At 40.8% G+C, this 26,530-nt stretch overlaps 1 protein-coding gene across 1 annotated transcript in view; it reads left to right on the forward strand.

The window, feature by feature from the left end:
- yjefn3 (YjeF N-terminal domain containing 3) overlaps positions 1-26,530 on the forward strand; it is a 48,523-nt gene that overhangs the window by 15,591 nt on the left and 6,402 nt on the right. Inside the window, exon 2 of the mRNA XM_080031991.1 lies at positions 15,185-15,293. Coding sequence (XP_079888117.1) covers positions 15,185-15,293 — 109 coding nt within the window. The remainder of the gene's footprint in view (positions 1-15,184; positions 15,294-26,530) is intronic.

Here is a 26,530-nt window from a genome sequence, read left to right on the forward strand (position 1 = left end):
CCACTCCAACGCTGATTCGCAAGCCTGCAGACATTTTCTTTACCATTGTGAATCCCTGATGTCAATGCATCTCATTCAGTTACTGTTGTATATACGTGATCAGTTTAGCTCTCTTATTCTCTGTCAGCCTGGTGAGTCAGCTGTTGCATGTTCTGATGTTGACTAATTTAAATTTTTCAGTTTTATTATTTTAACTGGCATGTTTGTGTGAATAAGCACCACAAATCCATACCAGGTCTGTTATCTATTGCCACACTTGGTCTTCATTTTCATTTTGTTGGGCGACCGTGGCTCAGTTGGTAGAGCGGGTCGGCCAATGATCGGAGGTTTGGCGGTTCGATTCCCACCCTGCCACTTGTGTCATGGTTGCTGTGTCCTTGGGCAAGACACTTCACCCACCTTGACTCGTGTGAATGTGTATCACTACTGTATGTTTGAGGTGGTGGTCGGAGAGCCTGTAGGCGCTGAATGGCAACCATGCCTCCTTATGCCCCAGGGCAGCTGTGGCTACTATCGTAGCTTACCACCGCCGGTATGACTGTGTGTGAATGGATGATACCTGCAACCCGCTTTGAGTGCGAGAAAATGTTAAATAAATCCAATCCATTATTATTATAAAAGGCAAAGTTATGTATATTACAAGAGAGGCAAACAATAGTAATCGCTCTCAGTATTGTGATAGTCATATTGTATGAACCCTCTACAAAAGGCACAGCAGGAGTTGATAAAATAAGTGATAGGGAGAAATGGAAACACAAGGTCCTATTCATTTCCATGGCTCACTCGAATTGGAGATAATTAGATTAGCCAGCGTTGAGAATATTTAATAATTATCATCAATTCAGTTCAGAAAAACAACCTGCAATTATTTTATGAAAATATTAATACATCCTGAATTACACCAACAGTTATTGGCAATACAATACCTTCACTATGACAGCAGAAAAAGCAGTTATAATGCTCACTGCGATGGATCCCCTATAATGAAGTCTTTTTATTATGCTATAATGACATGAATCAGTCAGCGTAATTGGTGCCAGTTGTCCTTACTGATACAAGCCGGTGGAGTTAGACAGGGTTGAGGAAATTTGCTGTGAAAATACACAACAAGCTTACAAAGAGACAAAAACAATTAAAACATTCAGATCAATTGAATGAAGCAGAACAATAGCCTAATTAAAACAGTTACAAGTGGAGTGGGACTGATTCAAAGTAATACGTTTAAATTGGTTAACAGTTATGAGTATATTTATTTTAATTTGATGTTGTAGGCTGTTCCAGGAGTCAGGGGCACTGTGGCTAAAAGCAGTTTTACCAAGCTCAGACCGGGCGAATGGAACATATAACATGAGCATGTCAGTTGAGCGGGTTTGATAAAGCCCATCTGAAATAAGCAGGAGGAAGATTGGCTGTACCCACAACCGCCCTCATATACAACACCCTGCCAGGCTCCCCCAGACTGCACAGCTTGTGTGACATTCTGTCCCTAATGTATGGGGAAAGGCCACATGTGCATACATTACAGCTATGCATTCAGTTAAAAAAGCCAATGGTAGCCTGAGGTCTCACCTGCACACCTGGACCTTTGCCAGTGAGGGACAATGCTGTGGGCGTACATTTGAGCGACAGTTGGAATTGAATAGGCATTCTCTTTAAATCCTGAGGCTGTTACTTTTGTAACTGGGATTTTGTGTCAATAACACAACACCATGCCACAGTGACTGACTAATTGTTTGTTTAAAACAGCACTTGACTGCACAAAGAGTTGGATGTTTGCGCAAGATGGAGTTTAATCTCTCCTGTTTTTGTCCAGGTGTATCATCATAACGCCTGGCTCTCATTAGATGCAGCTCACTGGAGGATTCCTCTATCCTTCCTCAGCCTTATTTTCAACTCTCTCATCATCGTCGTCATCCTCACTGATTAGTTTTTGTTGGGAGCGTCTCTGAAGTATTCTGCCTTCATCATCTCTGCCATCGGCCCTTGTATTGGTCTCACTGCACCTCTCACACATTTCTCCCCGCCACCTGCCACCCAAGCTTCGTAAACACACACACACATGCGCCCACACACACATACACACACAACCCGCACACACGCGCACATATGTATCCATGGCCGTGCATATACACACTCACGCCGGCATATCTGCGAAAGGTCGGCAGCATGCCAGATTCGATGCGATGGCTCTCTGGTCCCTCTCATGGTTCCCCCTACTGCTGTGCTCATCAATTATCCATGGGCTGCACATTGTTTGTGTGTGTGTGTGTGTGTGTCTGTATGCGTGCAGTTGCAGTTGTGTCAGTAACAAAACCTTGCTTGGTGTGACTGAGGCCCCTGGCTAAACTGCGGGGTGGGAGACACTGAGAGATGGTGGCAGTGTAAGTTTGAGGCTTCTACTTTCTCATTAATATGCTCCCGGCTGTTAATATGCACCTTGTGTTCTGTCTCTAATTGCCTTTCAGTTGACCCACCTGCCTTCTCCTTATGAAACTGTCTCTGCAGTTATACCGGTGAAGGAGAAATGACTCAGGGACGAATGGGATTGGATCACACACACACACACACACACACACACACACACACACACACACACACACACACACACACACACACACACACACACACACACACACACACACACACACACACACACACACACACACACACACACACAACACACACACAGGATGATTAGGCAGATAGACAATTAGACAATGAGCAACTTATGTGGGGGGAGTTCAAAGAAGGCCGTAAAGTTCGTAAGCAGCAGCATTAGCAGCAGCATCATCTCCTTTTTTTCTCTCGTGGCTTTTCCTTGATGTTCTCTAATGTCGCCTTTTTATTGAAAACGCTTTCAAAATGGAGCCATTAAAAGTTTGACCAGGAAGGGGACAAAAGTGAAAGAAATTACTTGCAACCGTGAACACCAAGCTGTCCATCTTCCTCTCTGGCCACTGTTTCAACTGTCTTTGTGTGCTTCAGCTGTCCCTTATGAGAAAGATCAAATATAGGGCCCTCATTTCAGCACAAGCACACTATGGGGGGCCACATGGTTTAGATGTTAGTGTATTTTTTTTCTACTTGACTGCAGAAACAAATACACCAGCATATCAAAAGACACACAGACCTCTTGATGGAACCTCTGTGTGTACTCTGTTTGACAGTTGAGCCTGCCCTGGGGCCTATTTCAGGTAGCTGGTTTTGAGGCAACCCAGAGTTTGTTCGCTCTGAGTTAGTGGAAACTCTCGGTTTTCCGTTTCAAGAAGCAGGTTCAGCGCAACCGAGAGTCAGTTACTGCGGCAACATACGCTGTGGGTCTAACCTGCTGGATAGGTGGTTAGACCTACCCTGAGTTTGTTTTCACTTTACGCTGCAGCTCCGACTGAAGAAAGAGTCACTCTCACAACGCAACCCTGTACAGTTTAAAGCAAAATCACTCCATAGAAATCTCCATCGGGATGTTTTTATCATTTCCTGATGATTTTACGTTTGATCGATCATTTACCTGATCTGTAGCCTTGTTCTCAGCCCTCGTGCCGTTCATATGCGGCCACCTTACACATCGTGAACATGCTTTACATTCAGATTAATAAACCTATTGTATTGTATGTATCTCGTTATTTATTTTTATCATTATCAGTAGTTTTTTAACATCTGTGCCACTGAACATATGCTATTTATGTCAGATTGAAATGTAATTCTGCGGCTGCACACGATCGTTACTGTTCACTTGTGTCATCTATGTAAATGACAAACATACCCATATGAAGTAATCTTCATATGTTATTAATAGTGCATCATTTCATTTAGTTTCAGAGGTGGTAACACTTTATAATAACTATCCGTTGTAACTCGTTAATAGATCATTAGTAAACTCTTAATTAATGATGTATTAATGATTTGTTAAGTGTTTGTTAGCAAGGATTTATAACAATGCCTTACAGACAGTTAATAGACCATTAATAAACTTTTAGTTAATTGGTTATAAATGACTTGTTACATGACAGTTAACCGTTTGTTAAGGATTTATAACTGTGCTTTATAGATAGCCGATAGATAATTTTCAAGCTAGTAGTGAATTACTTACTAATGACGTATTAAGTATCATTTAATAGTTTCTATGTGTTATCGGGACGTTATTCTAAAGTTGCAACTATTCCTCATTTATTAATTGTTTGTAAATGAGGAATAGTTGCAACTTTAGAATAACGTCCCAATAACATATATAAACTATTAACTAATACTTAACTAATATATTAACTCACACTTTACAGATCAGTTGTTAATAGATTGTTAACCTTCTACTAATACCAGTGAAACTTTGTAAAACTGCACATGGGTGAAACAAGTTCAAGGTACAGAAATTTGACATGATATTTAAAATATCACATTTTTGTACCTCAACCTTGTTCCACCCATAGGCTGTTCTGTGTACTGTTTTTTACCAAAGAAACACCACAGATGAAATAGATCAGTATTGCTGTCATGGAGTATATGTAGTATATGGAGTACATGCTGTCAGATCAGCATCTTGATGTGGCACACCTGTGAGGTGGGATGGATTATCTCAGCAAAGCAGAAGTGCTCACTATCACACATTTAGACAGATTTGTGAACAATGTTTGAGAGAAATGGTAATATTGTGTATCTGGAATGAATTTTAGATCTTTAATTCCATCTCATGAAAAATGGGAGCAAAAACAAAAGTGTTTCGTTTATATTTTTGTTGAGTGTATGTTGATGCCCAAACAGGTGCACATACTCAGCACATAGAGAGGGCCTGGAGAACGGTTAAGGAAAATGTGTGGAGACTCAGGGGAAATCGTACAGAGGAGTTATTGGTTGACCATCTCAGAGTTATTGAATGGCATGAGTGGCTTGCCCGTAAGCATCGCAAAGGGCCATTAGGACGGATAATCCATGACATTGCCGTGATGTATGGACATTAAACGTCCCTCTGAAATTCTGTTTATCCAGTGTTTACCACAAAAAGTTCCCAAACCTCATGGGTTTGTATGTTGTTGTATACTTTTGTATACTACTGCTATGCCATGTGATGGCTCAGTATGTGTGTTTCTATAGATTAAACACAATGTTCAACATTTCATCTGTGGTGTTTCTTTGGTAAAAAACAGTACACAGAACAGCCTATGGGTGGAACAAGGTTGAGGTACAAAAATGTGATATTTTAAATATCATGTCAAATTTCTGTACCTTGAACTTGTTTCACCCATGTGCAGTTTTACAAAGTTTCACTGGTATTAGTAGAAGGTTAACAATCTATTAACAACTGATCTGTAAAGTGTGAGTTAATATATTAGTTAAGTATTAGTTAATAGTTTATATATGTTATTGGGACGTTATTCTAAAGTTGCAACTATTCCTCATTTACAAACAATTAATAAATGAGGAATAGTTGCAACTTTAGAATAACGTCCCGATAACACATATAAACTATTAACTGATACTTAATACGTCATTAGTAAGTAATTCACTACTAGCTTGAAAATGATCTATCGGCTATCTATAAAGCACAGTTATAAATCCTTAACAAACGGTTAACTGTCATTTAACAAGTCAATTATAGCCAATTAACTAAAAATGTATTAATGGTCTATTAACTGTCTGTAAGGCATTGTTATAAATCCTTAACAAACTGCTAACACACACTTAACAAGTCATTAATAAATCATAAATTAACAGTTTACTAATGATCTATTAACGAGTTACAACGGATAGTTATTATAAAGTGTTACCAACAATATTGACTGGGATTAAACACTGGCTCGTTTTGTGATAGTAATGCATTGTGGGCTTAGTCCACAGCCTGGTAGAAAAGCATTTATTTAGCCAAATACAGCATGAAAGGTTGTAGAATGATGGTCTGGCAGGGTTCTATTAGTCTGACATGTTCCTTTGTATTTCAGTATTGCCCGCTGGCTGTGGCCTGTAATTATGCCATGTCACGGTCTCCTCCTCTGTTCCCCTTGTCTGCTTCCTCTCCACCTTCCCCATCTATCTTTCACTTATTTTTATATTGCAATACTCGTTTAGATCCCTCTCCTGCAGCTGATCTTCTTATTTTTAAAACTTATATTACAGTCCCATATAACTGTAAAAGGTAAAAAGGTTTTCTTTTTCGACAAAATCAATATGTACTGCGTCACAGCCACAGCCCTCAAGTTGATTGTTTGTTGCAACAGCCAGTATTCATTGCTGCATGTCTGATTCCTCTACACTTATTTTCACAAGTCCAGCTCAAATATTAACCATGGCTCTATGTGTTTACTATATCAGCATGCTTATCTGTTGCACTGTGTGGTTTGCTCATGCATTGTAAAACATTTGTCCATTTGGTTTGGGCAAGTATAGTGCTTAAAGGTGCTGTAAGCGGAATAGTTCTTTAAGCTAACTTCCTGTCAGTTACTGCAGTTAGCAGTCCCCTCGCTCGTCCGTACCTCACCACATTAATACACTGCGGTCTTCAAGCAGCGAGTTATCTAGCGTCACCTCAGATCCATAAGTGTAATAAAACATGATAAAAACTATCAAAACAGACATTGGGAAGGATTTTTACCTGCTCCTGCTTAATCATTCACCCATCTGTCGCTCTGGCGTGCACCGGCAGTGAGACCATGAGTGAGACGGGTGTTGGTTTGTAGCGTTTTCTCTTGTGATTGGATAAAAATTTCGGGATCCTCCAATAAGTTTATTTGCCGTTTACATACAGAGCAGCTGACTGAGAGATCGGCTTTATGAAACGCGCACATTATGTAAGTGATCACTGTATGAATAAAGAGCGATTTAACACTTATATTAATATAAATAAACCGCTTACTTCACCTTTAATTAAACAGATGTCTAACATGGATCATTTAGTTCCAGCTTATGCCTTTGAGTTTTAAGTACAGGCAATAGGGAAATGCAGAAGGTAAATATGCAGGTGTGTAAGACTATGCAATACAGACTTTCTGGTATCAATCATTCAGGGTTTTTTCTGCCAAATATAAGTGACAGTTTTTGTGAGGAGTAAGTCAGTGAGGGATTCTGTCCTAGTCACTGCACTTGGATGAGGTTCTGTGGGCATAGAATAAGTGCCCTCCCACTGAAACTCACTGAGAGGTGAAAAGAGGCAATTTGTGTCACAGTGGTGGAGCTAGACATTTCAATGACCACTGCGCAGGGAAATGAAGCATTTAATTGATTTTAATTGGTTTAGACTGAAGAAATTAAAAAGAAAGGAGAGAGAAAGAAAGGAAGGAGGGAGGGAGGGAGAGAAGTCAAAGCCCCTGTTGAGACCTGGCACTTAAATCCATCTCAGATCGAACAATCACAACGGGACAGATACAATTTAAGCTAATCCAAAATGCATAGAGATAGTCCATCCTAACCTCGGCTTCATTAAAGGTCATTGTATGATGGTGAAAACATACGCACCACATACAGTAAATCGACCCCCCAGTTACACAAACTGGGGAAAGGTCATATTCATTCTGGGTCAGCTACTACAAGTACTATTCTTTTTATTGAACTCTTTTTGTGTTACCATGGGGAGTCACATGACAGTGAGAACTTCGTTGCTATGGCACCTTCCATAAGGCACACAGTAGGAAGAAGAAATGAGGTCATAAACCATCTTCCGCTGGCTGCAGAGAAACATTATGGAATCTTGATCATTAGCACACAAGAAAGCATTCATCACTAGTGGTCACTGCAGACAGATTCTAACATTTGTTCATGCTGTGTGTCGATGCAATGGTTCCCAGTTATGATGGATATGTCTAGATGTACAGTAGGTTGGCGGGTATACACAGGATAGAGAGACAGTCATACTGATATATAAAACCACAGTTAGGCCAAATCTCAGGCTACTCCTCCTAAAATACGAGCCAGCTGATACATTTTCGTTATTAAACTTCAGGTCATTAGTAACACAGATAGGTCCTCAGTCTGGCGTGTCCTAGCCAGTGGCCTTATAAATTGCATTAGCCATTCTGCCCTGGCTCCACTACCTGGCGGACAAGACCCTGCCTCAGTAGAAAGGAATCGGATTTGACAACACGCGCCTTGTAATGTGTGATGCTGCTGATGGCCCCTGTCTTCAGGCAGAGGGAGCTGGGTTTAAAGCAGCAACAGAGGTTAGAAGTGGATATTCTGGATAACTAAGTGGAAGGTTTAAAGACCACTGGGCCATGGTGATGTAACCCGTGTGCAATTGGATGATGTGCCCTTGCTCATGTATGTCATGTGCACGTAATGTGCTGCGATACATCCACAGCTTGTGTGTTTGTGTATGTGTGTATGTGTGTGTTTGTGTGCGTACGCGTGTGCGTGTGTGGGCTCCTCCATCTAGATAAAAAATCACTCTCCTTTTGTGATCACATGGCAGCTAAAAATAAGGCACAAGTAGACCTGACTCATGGATGGGCATTTTTAGTTCGAAGACATACACACACCGACAGGAAATGTAATGGAGAAATCATCTTACCAACACCTGTGACTTTAGGTACTGTAGGTATGATCCATGTTCAATTTTTTCCATTTTCTAATTTTTTGTCATGAGAGTAAACACATCTGAGCAGCAACTGATTGAGATTATCTGAAGAATGGCTGTCTTTTCGCACCGGTTATGAGGAACATGAGCGGACGGCTAAACTGATTAGGCCTGATTTGAAAGAATGATCCGACTCGAAGACGGACGTACGGATGTGAAAGTGTGTGTGTCTCTCTCTCGCTACCACACACACACTGCATCCAGCCGGTGCTACATTTTTGCCCAAGGAGATTTGGAACAAAGTGAATCATGTCATCCTGATTTGATAAGAATTGAGCAGTATGAAGGGGCTCACGCTGGGCAGTTAGAATGGGACCATATGGAGGCACAAGGCCAGCTACCATCTGCCAGCTGAGGCTGCTTAGAAGAAACACCCAGAGCTGCTGCACCCGATCCTCCTGCCCATCATTCAATTATGCAGGGGGAAATATACAGTATAGTGTGTATTATATATGCTTCCAGCAACCTACAATTGTGAGTTTGAATGCAGTCAGGCTAAACACCTGCTCGTATGTTTGGCTAGCTATGATGTAATTATACTAATTATACCTAGATTGAAATTGCTAGAAAATGTTGATGCTCCACTTCAAGCCTGTTCCACAAGAAAAACATTACACACACTGTATGCTATATGCTTAGACAGTCTGGGCACAAAAACAAACAAACAAACAAACAAACAAACAAACAAACAAACAAACAAACAAACAAACACCTAGGTACTCACCATCACACTCATACATTCAGACATAATCTCATATGCTGAGAGTTATTGCTTTGAATATTGAAGCTGAAAAGTGCACACATTGCACTGGGAGCACGTCCATTCAGAAAATCCTCGACAATTCCAAAAGTAAGTCTGCAGTCATAATGAATTTCTTTCTCACTTTTAACCACATCAAAAATATATCTTTGTTTTCTAAGTTTTCAGCGATTTGGATCTGAGCCGTCCTCCAAATCTCTCTGTTGCCCTTTCCCGCTCGACCATTGACCCTGCGTTTAAAATAACATACTTTCTCTTTTTACTATACTTTACACTAAGCATGCTGGTTTGCAAACTGTAAAATATAATTGGATGTATAATTAGGGCATCTGGGTATTTTTGGCATAGCCTACTTTTTTTTGACATGCATCTATTCTATTGGGACATCCTTAATATTTTTCTGGCGTACTAAATAGTATGGAAGTGTGGGTATCTCTTAGTTGGCTGCTGAAGGACTTCCTGGTGGCACACTCCAGGAGGCGGAACTGATGATAAGCGGTCTCCTGAAATGACACATGTTGAACTACACGCACACACGTACACACTTACACACCCTCACACTTGGGAAAGCGCACTGATAATCTTGTTATGATGACAGCGGGCGCACCATTCCACACCAAGGTTGAACAAGCTATAATGCTTTGAAGCACATAAGCGCTGCGGTCCATCACCACAATGCCAAAATTATGACCCAAACCTTTTAGCTGGAGCAGAATGGATTGTCCATGATTCCTTCAGGGTATTATCTTCAGGGTAATGAGAAAATGAGGCTAAAAATGGGGAATGATAGGTCCACAGCCTCATCCTCTATTGCTTACAGTATATATGAGGCTATAAAGATACATTTACCTGGGATTATTCAGGTCAAACACTGGCGAGTGAAAAAAACAACAACAGCTGATTAAATCAACCAGGCTGAGTCATCTCCCATGTGCTCCCTCAGTCTCCCTTGTCTTTTTTTCCGTGCCTGTCTGTTGTCGTCACCCCTACACCTTCCAACACTCTGGTTTCGGTGAAGTGTGAACCTTGTGATAACGACAGAGGCTGGCAGAATAAGAGGGCAAGAGCGGCAGCTGGAGAGAGCGGCAGAAAATGGAAAAGGTTTAACTGGTGGTAATTGATAAGGGCAGGATCAGAAAAGTTGCTGTATGTATTATTTTGTATTACGCAATGGAATGCACAGCCAGGTCAAGTATAGCTATAGGGCCAATGTATTTCTGCGTCACACAATGTCAAAGCTTGTATTGATATTTATCATGGTCTACGATAGATTCTTCCAGTTTATTTTTTTTTACACAACATATTCTACACGTATTTTCACACGGAACTGCACAAGCATATTAATAAAAAAATACTTTGATGAAAGATGATCGCAGGGAAAACCAATGAAAAGAAAAGAGTCAGAAAAAAACACACCAATACAATTCATCCACCCACGCAACTCACGCCTAATCCATCGCTGTTTTGCAATTCATAGACTTCACAGTCACCGTAAATCAACAGTCACAGCCGGTGTCACACTTTACATGTATAGGATTCAACTCAATTTGAAGCTGTCTCAACCGCAGCTGTTGCCCAGTCCTGACGAGCGTTCATTATACTTTTATTATATGTATTGCATAAGCAGGTTCCTTATATGCATGTAAATTTTTTTTATATATATATATTTGTGACATATTTGGTTGCAAGCAATACATACACAGAAATGATTTTCCAACGAACCTCCCTCTTAGTCGCTTCATCAGAAATGAAAGCACATTGATTGCTGTGCGCTGGAGGATTATTTTATGTTTCCTGGAAGAGGCCGAGAGCTACCGAGCAGCAATTGTTGTAGCCCAACCCAAAAGCTTTCACCAGCATCGTAGCCTATTGTGCCTGACTCATTGTGTTATAGTAATTATGAACGACGGCATCACAATAGATGTTCATTTACACAGCCTAGTAATGTAAAGAGGGCAGAAGGAGAAATTAAAAAGCTGTAGTTTCCTTCTCATTTGATGCAGTATTATTTGTGTTTGACAAAAGGTGTCTTAAAAGAAGTTCAGAGTGTTAGAAAGAGCAGTATAGGTGGCCAGATAATAAGACATATGAGAGACATAGAGGTGGATAGAGAAGAGGGCTGTGGACCTAATGCACACTGCCTTTAATGTCTCTTTGCCCTTTTCCAAGGCTGGGACCTGACTAATTATTACCTGCTCTTTAGTAGACCAGAGCAGTTCCCCCTCACACCCATGGCCTTCTTCTAGCAGGGAAAGTTAATTACAAGACTGTACATCTGAGTAGGATACTTTTGTATGAGGTAGCATTGGTGCAGAGGAGGGTGAGGCATTTTGTAGAACAGGCAAACCACACTGAAGTAAAAATAAGTCTTATATCAGCTGTGAGAACAACACTACACACTGTGAAATAATTTATATTGTTAATGAGAATTACTGCACTTAAAGGTGAAGTAAGCGGTTTATTTATGTTAATATAAGTGTAAAATCGCTCTTTATTCATACAGTGATCACTTACATAATGTGCGCGTTTCATAAAGCCGATCTCTCAGTCAGCTGCTTTGCATGTAATCGGCAAATTTATTGTAGTATTCTTATCCAATCAGAAGAGAAAACGCTACAAACCGATACGCGTCTCACTCTTATATACTATATACACTCCATGGTCTCACTGCCGGTGCACGCCAGAGCAACAGATGGGTGAATGTGTATGCCTATAATGGCGGAGCAGGTAAAAATCCTTCCCAATGTCTGTTTTGATGGTTTTTATCATGTTTTATCACACTTATGGATCTGAGCTGATGCTAGATAACTTACTGCTTGAAGACCGCAGTGCATTAATGTGGTGACGTAGGGACGAGCGAGGGGACTGCTAACTGCAGTAACTGACAGGAAGTTAGCTAAAAGAACCATTCCGCTTACAGCACCTTTAATGTTGGATAAAGCTCTTACCACTTCACTTATTAAATTAACTATGTGTATAAGCTCTTTATCTTGAGTGTTTTTGTTCACCAAAACGGACAATATCTGTCGGTTATGATCTATGATATGGAGCTCTCCACCTCCTATGTTTATACTGGGACATTGGGAAGATGACTTAAATATTAAACTTGGTGTTTTTTTCTTTTGTTCAAGCTACTTATTACTCTCATAAGATACAAGAGAGCTTCACAGTTGCAGCCTTTATAACCTAACATGGTGTTGAGTGGCTGACATTACACGATTAGCGTGCACGGTGGCGATCTACTTCACTTTCACTATAGAAGGGCTGTCAACTTGAATTGCAGTAAATAGTTTTTGTTAGCCAATGTACAGTATATGGTATGTTGCATGACTCATCACATACAGCCTGTACCTCTAAACTCTACACATATGGAGTTATTCATTTCAACAAATCTCCTGTTGCAGAACTAACAAGAACGAATGACGAAGTCATTTGTGATCGTCACACTTTCATCCATGCCTTATCTTAGGTAAACAGGCCTATTAAGCATGCTGGGATCAGGGGCGCAGCACGAGCACATTGCACACAGCATAGGGGAAATCAACTCTCCCTCCAGGGAGGGAGACTGCTAGTTGCAGGTGCAACAGAAGCTAAATGCTATGCATTTATGCACAAGGCCCTATCTGTACACTTGCCTACACATTCTCGCACACAGCTACCTACAGACATTTATTTATTTTATTTTATTCAAACAAAATCAGGCTCATATCTGCTTACCTTCTTTCCTTTAGAAGACATTTTGTGTTGGAGCTTTCATCAAGGTCTTTGCACATTTAAAATGTAAAAATATTTTGGGAAGGAGCATTTCAATAGCTTTGTGTCAGTAGTTTTTAGGTTCTCTTGATTAAACATACTAATAAGCATGGTAAGAGAGCTGGTAATGGTCTATCCCAAATGCTGTGTGCTGCTCCCTTGTGGTGGAGCATCCATGGGTTACACACGGGCAACTGTTTTTAGCTGTACACCCACAGCTCTATACTCTGTTAATAATGTGAGGGATCAGTAGTAATAGCCTGCAGAATTTAATTTAAAGGTAAATTAATAAAAAAAGCTCATTGCAATTCAAACTACTAGAGGCAGTGGTTCTGGTGGGTGCAGTGCGCACTGAGCAAACCCTGTGGACCAAGTTGAACTTTTCAAAAATCGACTTGTCACAGTGACTCAGGAAACATCCCTGAGGTGAGCTGTGGGTGACAGCTGCTGCTGCTCCACTGGCACAGGTAAATGCCAGAAGCCCCACTTGGATACACACTGTCTTGCAAGACACACACCAAGACACACACACACACACACACACACACACACACACACACACACACACACACACACACACACACACACACACACACACACACAAACACTTACTAAACTACGTGTCTTAAAAGAGCCAATTAGGAACGCTAGCAGGCTCAGCATTGGTCACACTGTTACCACAGATAAAAAGAGACGAATGATACTGATGTTTGCACTTTTTGTTTTGTGCATTCTCTCTCGTTATGACACTTACAAACAATCTCTCTATCTCACTCACTCACTCACTCACTCACTCACTCACTCACTCACTCACTCACTCACTCACTCACTCACTCACTCACTCACTCACTCACTCACTCACTCACTCACTCACTCACTCACTCACTCACTCACTCACTCACTCACTCACTCACTCACTCACTCACACACACACACACACACCCCCACACACACACACACAAACACACACACACACACACACCCCCACACACACACACACACACACACACACACACACACACACACACACACACACACACACACACACACACACACACAAAGGGCGACCTTGTTGATTACAAGCAAAATATTAATTGTGTGCATCCATCCTTCTCTCATCTGTTCACACTGCAATAGTCTGGTAAATTCTCTAGCAGGTCAGACACATATATTCTATCACATTTGAACAAGTTTTCTAACTACTTTTAGACATTTTAAAGCACAGCAAATTGGGGTAAAAAAAAAGAATGTTTCTATCGGGAAGTAATTGCTTCATCATTCAGGTTTTCTTTGTTGAGCTGCAGTACTGAGGAGGACCACCAGGTGTCTGTAGAGGAAAGGGGATTTATTCGCTGTTCACAAACAAAAAAGGCAGACTTAGATCATTTCCCCTTGGCCTGTGCATGCTTTTCGTTGCCTTAATAACAGGTGACAGAACTGTAAATACCACCTCTACCCACTGCTATGCTGTCCTAACAATGCATTAGTCACACACAAACACACACGCACCTACATGCTGAAACTATAGGCTACATACAACACAGCAGCATTCATCACACTATCACCATGCAGAGAGCAGTCAGAGGAAGCAAAGTGGATATCAGTTCAGAAAGAAAGTGTGAAAATGAGTTTGCAAATATAATAAGTTCCGCTGAAAAACGCATCAACGACACCTACGTAAGCCACCTCAAAGGCCACAGATCATGTCATCAACCACATGTTCTGTTTTGAGTTTCATGACTTCCCAGAAGCTGTCAAGGGTTTATTAGTAATAGTTGTTGACGTATAGAATGTCTTAAAAATCTATTGGAGGCTCCGGGCCACATAGGACCATCACACAGACATGTGATGACCAAGTATGACATGTGATGACCACGTATGGCATGTGGCCTCTGCATGTGAGCGCTACCAACTTAGCTATGTTGTAAATAACTCTTCATTCTATGTATTGCGGGACACTATGATGCTCCATTATGTATCAATTCTGTGTTGTGTGAAAACCCAAATGTTACCCTGTAAATGCTTGTTGATATTGTTGACATTGAGGATGAATGTAATGAACAAATATGATACCTCTCTTACTTAACTTATATTCCCCCCCATGTGTCCTGCAGTAAAGAGGAGGCGGCCGCTATCGAGACAGAGCTAGTGAGGGACTACAGGTTCGGACAACAGCAGCTGATTGAGATTTGGGGACAAGCGTGCGCTCTCGCCATCACCAAGGTCTGCACTACTTTCTCTCACACCTTACATTTTTTTTCTTTCTCGCTTGCCGTCCCTACTTCACTGCGAGTATGGGACAGAACATAACACAGCACTAGTAAACTCTGTCCTCTGTTTTTTATGCATTCATAATCCCAATTCATCCATATCACATCCAACCATCCAATTTCGTGTGAGACAAATAACATCATTCCAGTCATGTTATCGCAGTTTTCCTTTTTATTGTGAAATGGACCCTTGAATGTGCTGCGATGCATCAAGGCACTTTTGTATGGACCATTAAACCAGTGGCACCAAACACCGAACAGTGGCTCACATTTACTGTGATGATTTACTCTATGTGTGTGTGTGTGTGTGTGTGTGTTTAGCAGCAATTCTGTTTTCATTTCGCATATCTTTTTGTTACATGGTTTCTGTGAACTAAATAGTCAAATCTTCTTCTTTTCTGCAACTGCAAGCTTTACTTAAGAAACATTCAGTTACTGTTTTGAAAATGTCACACAACTTGTACAAAGTTTTCTCTTTTGATCAGTCCTTTCGCCCGTGTAAGGGATTAACGCACATTTTAAATCGCTCATTTTCTTTGAGACATGCTTCCAATTTTCATTCAAATCCTAAAAAATCCCCCTGAAAATTCAAAGGAAGTCAAGCAAATGTTTACAATAACTGTCCTTTTCCGCATGAAGGCATCTGACCTGCTGCCACCACAGTTACAAGCCCAAGTCAAATAAAATAAAGCTGTGGCCTCAAACAACCCACTCCCTTTTGCTAGATCTGTTTATTGGACTACAACCTGTAAAACTCACAAAACCACTTATAAAGGTCACAAATTCCATCGAATTAACCAAAGAAAAAAAAAAGAAAAACTCAGTCTGAGCCTCTGTAATCACCACAAAACTCCAGTTAGACCCCGGTATGACTGTTTCGACTATGCAAAGAGAGGGCAGAAAGTCACAGCTGCTACTACTTACTGCGCTTTCCCTAATTTGCATTGACTTCCATAATAAAATGTCTTGATTGTTATGTGGGGGGTGGAAATGTTCTAATTTTCGGTGACATGTACTTCAAAACATTTGAGCAGGCTCACCTCGGGGGGCTAGAACACCTGAGCTCACTCTAGTGGCAGCCAGCGCTCCTTTCGACCACACCGGTTTAAAAAAAACAAAACACCAACCAGATCTTCTTTCCCTGTGATCACGGAGCGCGTCGGGCCGAGAATGTGTGTGTCTATGTGTGTGTCCAGGGAGGCCTGTTAGGAACACATGTGGTTCCCTTTGACCAGACCACTTGGCTTCGGTCAACGCCACACCGGTTTCCTCAGTGGGCTCCTTCAACAGGCGTGTGATGACTAAGAGTCTGCTGAGCTACAAGACACGTGAAACCTGGCTGGCGGTGCTGTCGGGAAAGGAGGGATGAAGGGAAAGAAGAAGGAAAAGACAGAGAGAGAGAGGGAGAGAGGGAGAAAGTTCCAACACATCGATAAAATGTATGACAGCAGTTTAATGAGACACCTTTTAGTAAAAGGAGCAAGGAATAGACTCACATTATAGAAGAGAGAAGGAGAGAAAGCCAGGGAAGATGTACTGCAGATGAGTGAATATGCAGAGACAATGCAAACTAAATACGACAACTGACACTTCCAAACACTTCCCTAAACATCACAACAATATCAGAGGTATTATGAAAACAAATCTGGAAAAAATCTGTTTGGGTTTTCTCTACATGTTGTTTAAACGGGGGGGGGGGGGGGAAGTGGGTGTTTCGAACAGGCAGCGAAAAAACCACATGAGAGGGGTTAGAAGTTGTTGGAGAGAACAATGAGTCCACACCAGCTAAAAGATTCACATTTGGACGATTACTATCTAAACGTTAGGCCTGATGCTATTGACATGCCATTGACACATTGTGATAATAAGAAAACATAATGATTAGAGCCAATATAAAGCTGAAATAATCAATATTTTAAAAGTAACAGTGGAAAAAATGACATCATTGCTGTGTAATATGAAAGGTGTCATTGTAATGCCAACATGGAATTACTAACAGACTCTAAATCTTTCTGCATATTGTATTGGTTTTTAGTTTCCAGCTGCCATAGTTTTCTGTGAAAAAAACCCTTTAAAAATGCCCTGTACACTGACTGCTCAGCACCAAGCAGCAGACAGACAGAGTTGAAGACCGGCTAATAGAGCATTTAGCAGCTAAAGAGCCACATTTCCTTAGTAATTGGTCACCAAGTGGACACCAAGCCAAATCTATATAAGGAGAGTGAATGTTGGACTTATTTGCCAGGTGGGAAAAGCCATTCAAAATGAGTAATGATGATGCCCTGTGTCTCTACTGGACGTGTAAATGGGCCACTGATTGCTAATACATACGTCATATCACCTTTATAAGGTGATAATAAGTCACTGTTGTTTTCGCAGCTCGTTGTTCTGCCCCCATGTGGCCAAGAAACCCCCCCCCCAAAGCAATTAATACAGGTTTAACTATAGTGTTTTTATTTTAGTGTCTCATTATTGCATTAATGCTCAGAGCTGACTTAATGCATTTAATTATTTGGATTTTATAGGAATATTTAATGGATAACCATGACTGTTCTGGTAATTCAACTAAATATGGTTTAACCTAATACGGCTATTACATTCTTGGCGGGTGAGAAGACACAGACACACGACAGAAAACGGTTTGAAGAGAGTGAAATGGAAAACTGGGGGGGGGGGGCATGATGAAAAATTGAGAAGTCAAAGCTGAGACGGGCAACAGAGTGGCAGCATCAGTCAGAAGCAAAGACGTTCTTGTTCTCGATGTGATTAAAAGCCACCACCACATCCACTTCCCCTCCATTATCAGCAGCCACCGCTGGCCCCATGCCTGGCTGTCCAACCGGCAGGCTAGCCTTACTAAACAAACATGGCCCCGGACGCAGTGGATCGCTGCTGCCCACAGCCGCCAGCAGCACGCTACTGCTGCAATGACATCACTGCTATTTAAGGAAAATTACAGTAGAATGGAGATGCAGACAGTCTGATTTCACTGCTGGCCCACTGCTGTTGGCTTCCAGGTATACCACACAAAGAGGCATGTGCTCAGTCATATGCACACACATACACATACACACACAGACACAGACACGCATGCACACACACACACACACACACACACACACACACACAAACACACACACACACACACACACACACACACACACACACACACACACACACACACACACACACACACACACACACACACACACACACACACACACACACCTGTGGTTGCCAGATAGATTATAGGTTTTCTGTAAATAATCTCCCTTTACTGTTCCAACAGCAGCAGTAGCAGCCGCAACCAGATCCAGACTGTGTGTGTGTGTGTGTGGGGGGGGGGGGGGGGATTCTGTATCAGTCTGAAGCTTTTCAACACCTGAGTTGACACAGGAGACGTTTTAGTTATTAGTTACCACACAGCAATAAATTAGTCTAAAGTTTACAGGAGACCCTGGACTTTTGTTGGGTCTTTGAGTACAATATTAAAGGTTCTGTTTTCCGGCATATGTGGGTGTATTTGTTTTTTCAGGACCAATGCTAATGTTTTCCCAGGCTCATTGTGAGTTTCAGGTTGAAAGAACATGTGCCTTTAACATTTATTTCAAAGAGGTATTCCCTTGGAGACCTTATTACAATCAAGACCATATTTTTACCATATCTGGCACAAGACCCTGCACTTTCCTAACCTTTCTTACTTTCATGAAGCTCACTCCCTAAAAATATGACGAAGGATTTATGGAAAAACCTTGGTGTAGGCCTTGAATATCATGTCCACAGCGAACTACAAAAAGTCAAAAGTTCCACAGAGGAGCAGATAAAAAGAAGCAAACAGATTACAAACCTGCTAAACAGGTGCAACAAAGCATACCATCTGCCTGCACTTGTTGTTGAAACCTAAAAAACACATCAAAAATATTATGAATATCCCAAGCACTGGAAAAGATTTGAACACGTTTATTAGCCTCAAATTGAGCCGTAAAAAAACTCCAAAAGCAATACTGTGATAACATGGAATTTGCTGCCAAGGCAGTTTGATAGTTCTATTAAAACAAGTATCATTATTTTCTGAATCAAGTCTTATCGTAGACTTGTCTCAAGATGATCAACTTAATATAAGAAGTTAGAGAAACTATCTTTATTAGTGGCAAACAAATCTATATAAATGAATTAGTGATTGGCCGTGCTGTAGCCTTTTCTGTGTGCAATACATCAAAAAGCAAAGATAATTAGATCATACATTCAAATTGTTTTGGATATAATGACTCAAGCGGGTACGTAATACAATTCCTTTGAAATAAGATTTCATTACAAAACAAAACAAGCAAACCACCAACACTTCAGACCGAAACCTAGTACACAATCCATCTCGTCCTCTGCTAATTGCCTTTGCTCCGTCGGCGATCCATTTGAAATCTCAATGTCGGGATAAATGGCGAGGTGGGATAAACACATTAGCTGGAGTGAATCAAGCCTCCGTTTTTCATGGAAGATTAAAAAGATGATTCAAAACATAATGGAGCACATGGCTGAATTGATCCGGCCTTCTCCCTTTATAGCTTCTTATACCTTCAACAGTGTGTGGCTCTAATGGCTTCTCCAGCAAACATGAAATGGCTCCAGCATTGATATCACTGATTCTCCTGGCGCTCCTTAACGGTCGGAGAAAAGGTCATTAAACCTTCTGATGTGGGGATTTTGTACATTGAAAAGCAAAATGGGAGCAAGAAACAGGGATAGCACGAATGCAAGAATATCAAACTAATACAGTTTGATGCATTTATTGAATTATTTTATTTTGGGGGCAATGGAACAAGCTGTAAATACTGTACTGACTATTAACAGTCACCTTGTAAAGTTGTCATAGCTAACGTGTCAGTAGAAATATCATCCATTTACACACCCACCTAAGGAATTTAAGGGTGCAATATTCAGTCTCCTTTTAGCTCATGCTTAGAAAAACAACTGGACCGTAAAAACTGTACTGTGTTCACCAGCTATTTGCTAACTTGCCATTTGGCATTGACTTGGTACAATACGGTAGGTTTATGGGGGAGTTTTTGCAGAAATAGCTGCCTGCTGCAGCTGGTAACATAATAGCCAAAATAATCATCCAAAATAAACTTAAAGACGTTCCATCGATCTGTCAGGGACAACAGAGTTCGCCATAACTCTTTGCCGGTGCATCACTATAAGTGAACCCTTTGACAATTCAAATATTTAATCCATCCCTTGTTAACATCAAATATATTGTTTGGGGGACGATTTACGTCAACCCCTCTGCTGCTTTACTCTGTAGATGTTAAATTGAGTCTGGTAACACCTGTATGGGGGAGGTAACTGTGGAGTATAGCACTTTCAGAGATGGCTCAGCAGTAATTACAGTTTGCATTCCTCTCTAGGGGGCAATTTGGCACAGAAAGCTTGACATTTTGACACACACACACACACACACACACACACACACACACACACACACACACAGAGGGTGCCACTGTAAATTAACTCAGTGGGATGTGTCATTAACATCAGGTTACACAGTGTGAAACCCACTAAGATCGTCTGTCTCATTAGATAGGATAATAAAAGACCATGTCCTGTTTAAATGTCTTCCACTTTTAGTCTCTGCGTCCTCACTCTTTCCCACTGCTCCTCTTTCCTCATATGATACTATCTCCTCTATCTCATGGTGTCTGTGTGATGATTTCTCAGCTGAGATGTTATAAATGGAGCTTACAGCTGTTGTCTCTTCTCCTTGATTTATTCCTCTAGTTAGTGCACTCAGAGCCTTGTTTTATCCAATCATACGAGGATACTAATGGACTATTTCTGCATATGAACTTCCTCCTGTACTTAATACATTAGTGGAAGTGGAAGTAAATGGATGTAATGCGCGGCGGCAGAATTTTGGTCTATTACAAGGTCATCTCCAAAATTGTAAAACAATGTGTGATTTAATCTCCCTTTGGAACCAGGACAAGGGTGTTAACTTTACATACATTCTGGTGGAATTATTTTCTAACTATTATGGGGTATAATAAAACATTTAGGGGCACTAAAAGTCTTGTAATAAAGGGCTGACAGCTTTGAATTATGGTGGCACTTCTTTTTGAATGACAAGATACTTAAAAAATAAATTATTACAGGGTACAGTTATGAAGTTATGAGAAAGAAAAAAAAAGAAGCCCATAAATATTTTTTTTTCATTATGACACGCTCATAAATTCATCATGGGATACAATCATTTACTTAAGAGATGAAAACACATATTTTTTCTATTACGTAGTAGATGATGGAATTTACATGTCAAGATTTCAATGCCTACTACCTTATATTTGTTTGATTGGCAATTACAAGTACAAGAAGTACAGTAGGGGAGAACGGGGTAATCTGAGCCACTTTTTACATTTGCTCCCCTCTAAGTGAGCTAAAATTATTTATCACTCAAATTTACACATTTCCCATTAATTCAGGATGTTTCCTAGAAATGGGCATTAGCAGAATTTTTTCAAGACAAAGGGCAGTGAAAATATGATTGTTTTAAAGGTCACATATTATGCTAAATGCACTTTTTAAATGTGTTCTAACATATCCATGGGTCCACGGTGTGTCTAGAGACTGCCAAAATATTTAAAAAAATAACAATCTCTCCTTTTCTCACTCTCCCCCTTTCTAAAACCCCCACCCCTCCCCCCCAATATACTCCAGTCAGAATTCTCATCCTTTCTGACCTCAAAAACTGGAAAGCCAGAAGCTTCCACTGTGCAGCCCACACCCCTATTTCTTATTGGTGAAATATTTCTTATCCTGAAAGCTAGCCACACATTCCAGAACTAATGTCGGACTAGTAAAAGAATGATGGGGTTTGGTCAATTAAGCAAAGCAAATTTTCTAAACACTTGAAAGTAACTCTGAACAAAATCAAATACAACATATTATAATTCAAAAGGTTTTAATAAGATTCAAATGAAAGATAGAACCAGTTAGATTAGAACACAGTCTGGGGGTCAGAACACAGGACCCTTGGAGCCAGCTAGTGTCTGGGGGTCAACGCATAGGAAAATCAGAACCAACGAGAACAGCCTGGGACTCAGAACACAGGAGAAGACCCAACTGGATTATAACATCAGCCTGTCATACTCATACAATTAGGGCTGTCAAGCGATTACAAAAATTAATCTAATTAATTACAGGCTCTGTGATTAATTAATCTAAATTAATCGCATACTTATATGACACTTTTTTGCCTGTTTATAAACAGCTGTAGACTATCCTACAGTTTGTTTCTCTCTCTCTCTCTCTCTCTCTCTCTCTCTCTCTTTCTCTCGCTCCGTCTCTCGTAGCTCTGTCTCCTCTCCTTAGCCAGGTTTCTAGGCTACATGAAATAAAACCAGCAGGCTAAATGAAGACTGTCTATCTCCAAAACGCGCCGACTCATTCGCCATCGTACTACTCAAAGCCAAAAATATTGAGACACACACACACACACACACACACACACACACACACACACACACACACACACACACACGCACACACACGCAGCTAGCAAACGAAAGTGAGACACGGAGGAAGATTGAGAGATAACTGAGTTTTGAACCTACATTGTTGGCGGCCACTAAATGAATAATTCACAGACACTGCGGAGAATAAAATAAGCTGTCTTCTTACCTTCATGCTTATTTGCCCGAAACATCCCATAACACATCCATAGAGACCTCCGCCCTGCTTCTTTCTTTACTGTTTAATCCCGTGCGGGCAGCGTCCGCAAGCTGCGCTCTCGTCTCACCCCTTTTGCACCGGGTCAAAGGGCACTATAGAAGTGCGATTAATCTGCGTTAATTTTTTTAATCGCGTTAATTTTTCTGTGATTAATTAATCGAAATTAACGCGTTAATTTGACAGCCCTAATTAAAATAAAACATATGTTATGTAATATTACATTAAAATATGTTTAAGACTAAACTTAACTTGTGCCTCATGGTGGGGGAAAGTGAGACAGTGTCTCACTTTCCCCCACAGCATTTGGCTCACTTTCCCCCACCACCACCATTTGAGAAAAAACTACCTCTCTTAGCATTTCAGGCTAATCTTTAGCTAATATCATCACATGGTTTTTATATGTTGGTAGTTCGTCAACACGTATGATAGAAGTTTTTCTACGTGAATACATTTGCTTTGGCACAACAGTTGATTAAGTTGACAGCAAGACAATTTACTTTTACATGCAAAATACCTATTTTGGTGAAAAAAAACATGCTTACCACAGCACCATGAGGTCCTCTCTTTCAGGGCCATGGGGAAATTAGAGGGGCTTGAAAACATATATCTCACATGACCAAAAATGTTTTCCGTTGCCTAGATACAGGGGGTGGCTCACATTACCCGATGCCTCAGATTCCCCTGTTCTTCCCTACATATATGTGCCCCATGACTATTATATCTAGTAATTGAATTAAACAATGTTGAATCATTATACATTAAAGGTCACATATTATGCTAAATGCACTTTTTAAATGTGTTCTAACATATCCATGGGGCCACGGTGTGCCTAGAGACTGCCAAAATATCAAAACAAAAAACAATCTCTCCTTTTCTCACTCTCCCCCTCTCTGAAACCCCCACCCCTCCCCCCCAATATACTCTGTTCATAATTCTTGCGGTTTATGACGTCATAAACTGCACAGCCACATCCCCATATTTTCTATATATGTCCATGCTTCCGATGCTTCTCTATGATAAAAAAAAAAAGTCTATGATAACCCCACCCCCCCATTTCTTATTGGTCCACGGCCCCGAGATCCCGTGCCCGAGATCCCATGAGATTCCATGAGATTTTCCTCTGAAAAATGTTCCGACCGACAGCCATGTTGTTTTCCCAGCTAAGCGACAAGATGCCCTTAGAACAGCCTGAATGTTACATACACCAACACAGAATGCTTTTGCTCATACTCCACTAATTTATCTTACCCACAGCAGTCTATGCCTCGTTTTTAATAACACAACGGATAGGAAGCTACTTGTGGGTTTTTGCAAACAGTGAAACTGAAAGAAATGTTTTTATTGGTATTTTTGCCTGACTGGTGTATAGCTATTTAGCTTTGGGACAAGCATTCAGCTTTTGCTCATAAAAACATAATTCTTTTACCCAGACCAGTCTGGAAAGGCCTCGTTTTTAACAGGACAAAGGATTGTAACTTGATAGTGTGGAAGTCAATTTTGAAAATATTTTTTTCACCGATTTGTGTCGTATATTTAGTCGGTAGCTCTCATTTTTAGCTGGTAGCTCACGGGCTAGCTTCGAGACAAGCAATGATATTTTGGTCATAAAAACATAATTCTTTTACTCAGACCAGTCTGAAAATGACTCGTTTTTAATAGGACAAAGGATTGTAACTTAATAGTGTGGAAGTCAATTTTAAATATATTTTTTTCACTGATTTGTGTGGTACTTTTAGTTTATTTTCGTCTGAGTCTTATTTTTAGCGTTAGCGCCCATGTAGCTTCTAATGTAGCACCAAGTTTTGCTCATAACACGCTGTAATACTCCCCACTGCAGTCTGAAAATGACTCGTTTTTAATAGGACAAAGGATTGTAACTTAATAGTGTGGAAGTCAATTTTAAATATATTTTTTTCACTGATTTGTGTGGTACTTTTAGTTTATTTTATCGTCTGAGTCTTATTTTTAGCGTTAGCGCCCATGTAGCTTCTGATGTAGCACCAAGTTTTGCTCATAACACGCTGTTTTTACTCCCCACGGCAGTCTGAAAATTACTCGTTTTTAACATGACAAAGGATGGGAAGATATTCCTGTAGAAATCAAGCTACTGTTTGAAGCTACTGTTTTCACTGGTTTTAATCATGTCAGGTCATGTCAAACTGTTCTCTTAGCTCAGCTCCGGTGTGTAACAACACTGTGTTCGCAGTCACGACTCACGTAGTGTCTCTCTAGTATCGCGAGAGCACGGCAGAGACGGTGGGAGAGCTCCATGGCCATATAAAGAAAGCCCGGCAGAGAGGTGGGAGGGGCCAGCCAGATCGCAGAAATACAGCTCATCCAGGACAATCAGGGTATAGAGGCTTGCTACAATAAATGATCCGAACGGGTTTTTCAGCAAACATCTAAAAAAATAAGTATTAGGGACTACTTGGACCATATAAATTTGACAGCAAAGTGCATAATATGTTACCTTTAATAAACAAAATATTTACTATACCATTTAACTTTAGGACTTCCTGTAATTTTTGGGCTGTGTCAACACTCAGATAAAACTGGTCGAACTTAGACTTGTGTTCTGACACCGATGGGCTCTTATTGGACAGCATTTCCCAGAAGTCCACATGAACTGTCTCCTTCAGTTAAAGTTCTTCTTCTTGTTTACCAAATTACATTTTGACCTTTAACTTGATGAATCATAATTCTTGCATGAGCTAACGTTGCAGAAATTGAGCAAAAAAAAAACCCTAAGAACACCACCTAACAAAATAAAATGTGTCCGCATGAGTTCTGGCCTTTGAAGAGTCTGTGGAAAATGGAGGCAGACACCTTTGGGTTTTTTGGAATAATCATGACTGACTCCACACACACACACACACACACACACACACACACACACACACACACACACACACACACACACACACACACACACACACACACACACACACACACACACACACACACACACACACACAGACACACACACACACACACACACACACACACACACACACACACACACACACACACACACACACCACTTCTTTTTAGGGTGTTGGAGATGTTAGATTAGCACCTCAGGTTGACAGTTCTGCAGGCGAATACCTGTCTCGTTTAAGAGGGTGCAGCGTGATTTACAGGGTAATGTGGCAGGCAGTTTCAAGCTACCATTTTTTAAGCCAGGGCCAAGACGGAAAGTGTATTATAAATACAGAAGCTTTCCCCTGGCGACAACACTGGTATTTTTTCCACTGTTACCAGGATTGCTTTATTGAGATTGGATCTTTTCACATAGACAAGAAGAGACAATGAAGCTGGTGCCATCCCCACCCCTGTCTGGCATTCCTGGCATGCTGCAGTCGGGCACTCAGAGAATGATAGAGAGGCATATATAGCATGCCCTGCACTGAGAGGCCTTAGGGGATAAATACAAATACTGATGGCCAATCCATCTTTCTCTTGCTA

The sequence above is a fragment of the Ammodytes marinus genome, assembly GCF_949987685.1.
Source record: "Ammodytes marinus genome assembly, chromosome: 8".
In the NCBI taxonomy this organism is placed as follows: domain Eukaryota; kingdom Metazoa; phylum Chordata; class Actinopteri; order Uranoscopiformes; family Ammodytidae; genus Ammodytes; species Ammodytes marinus.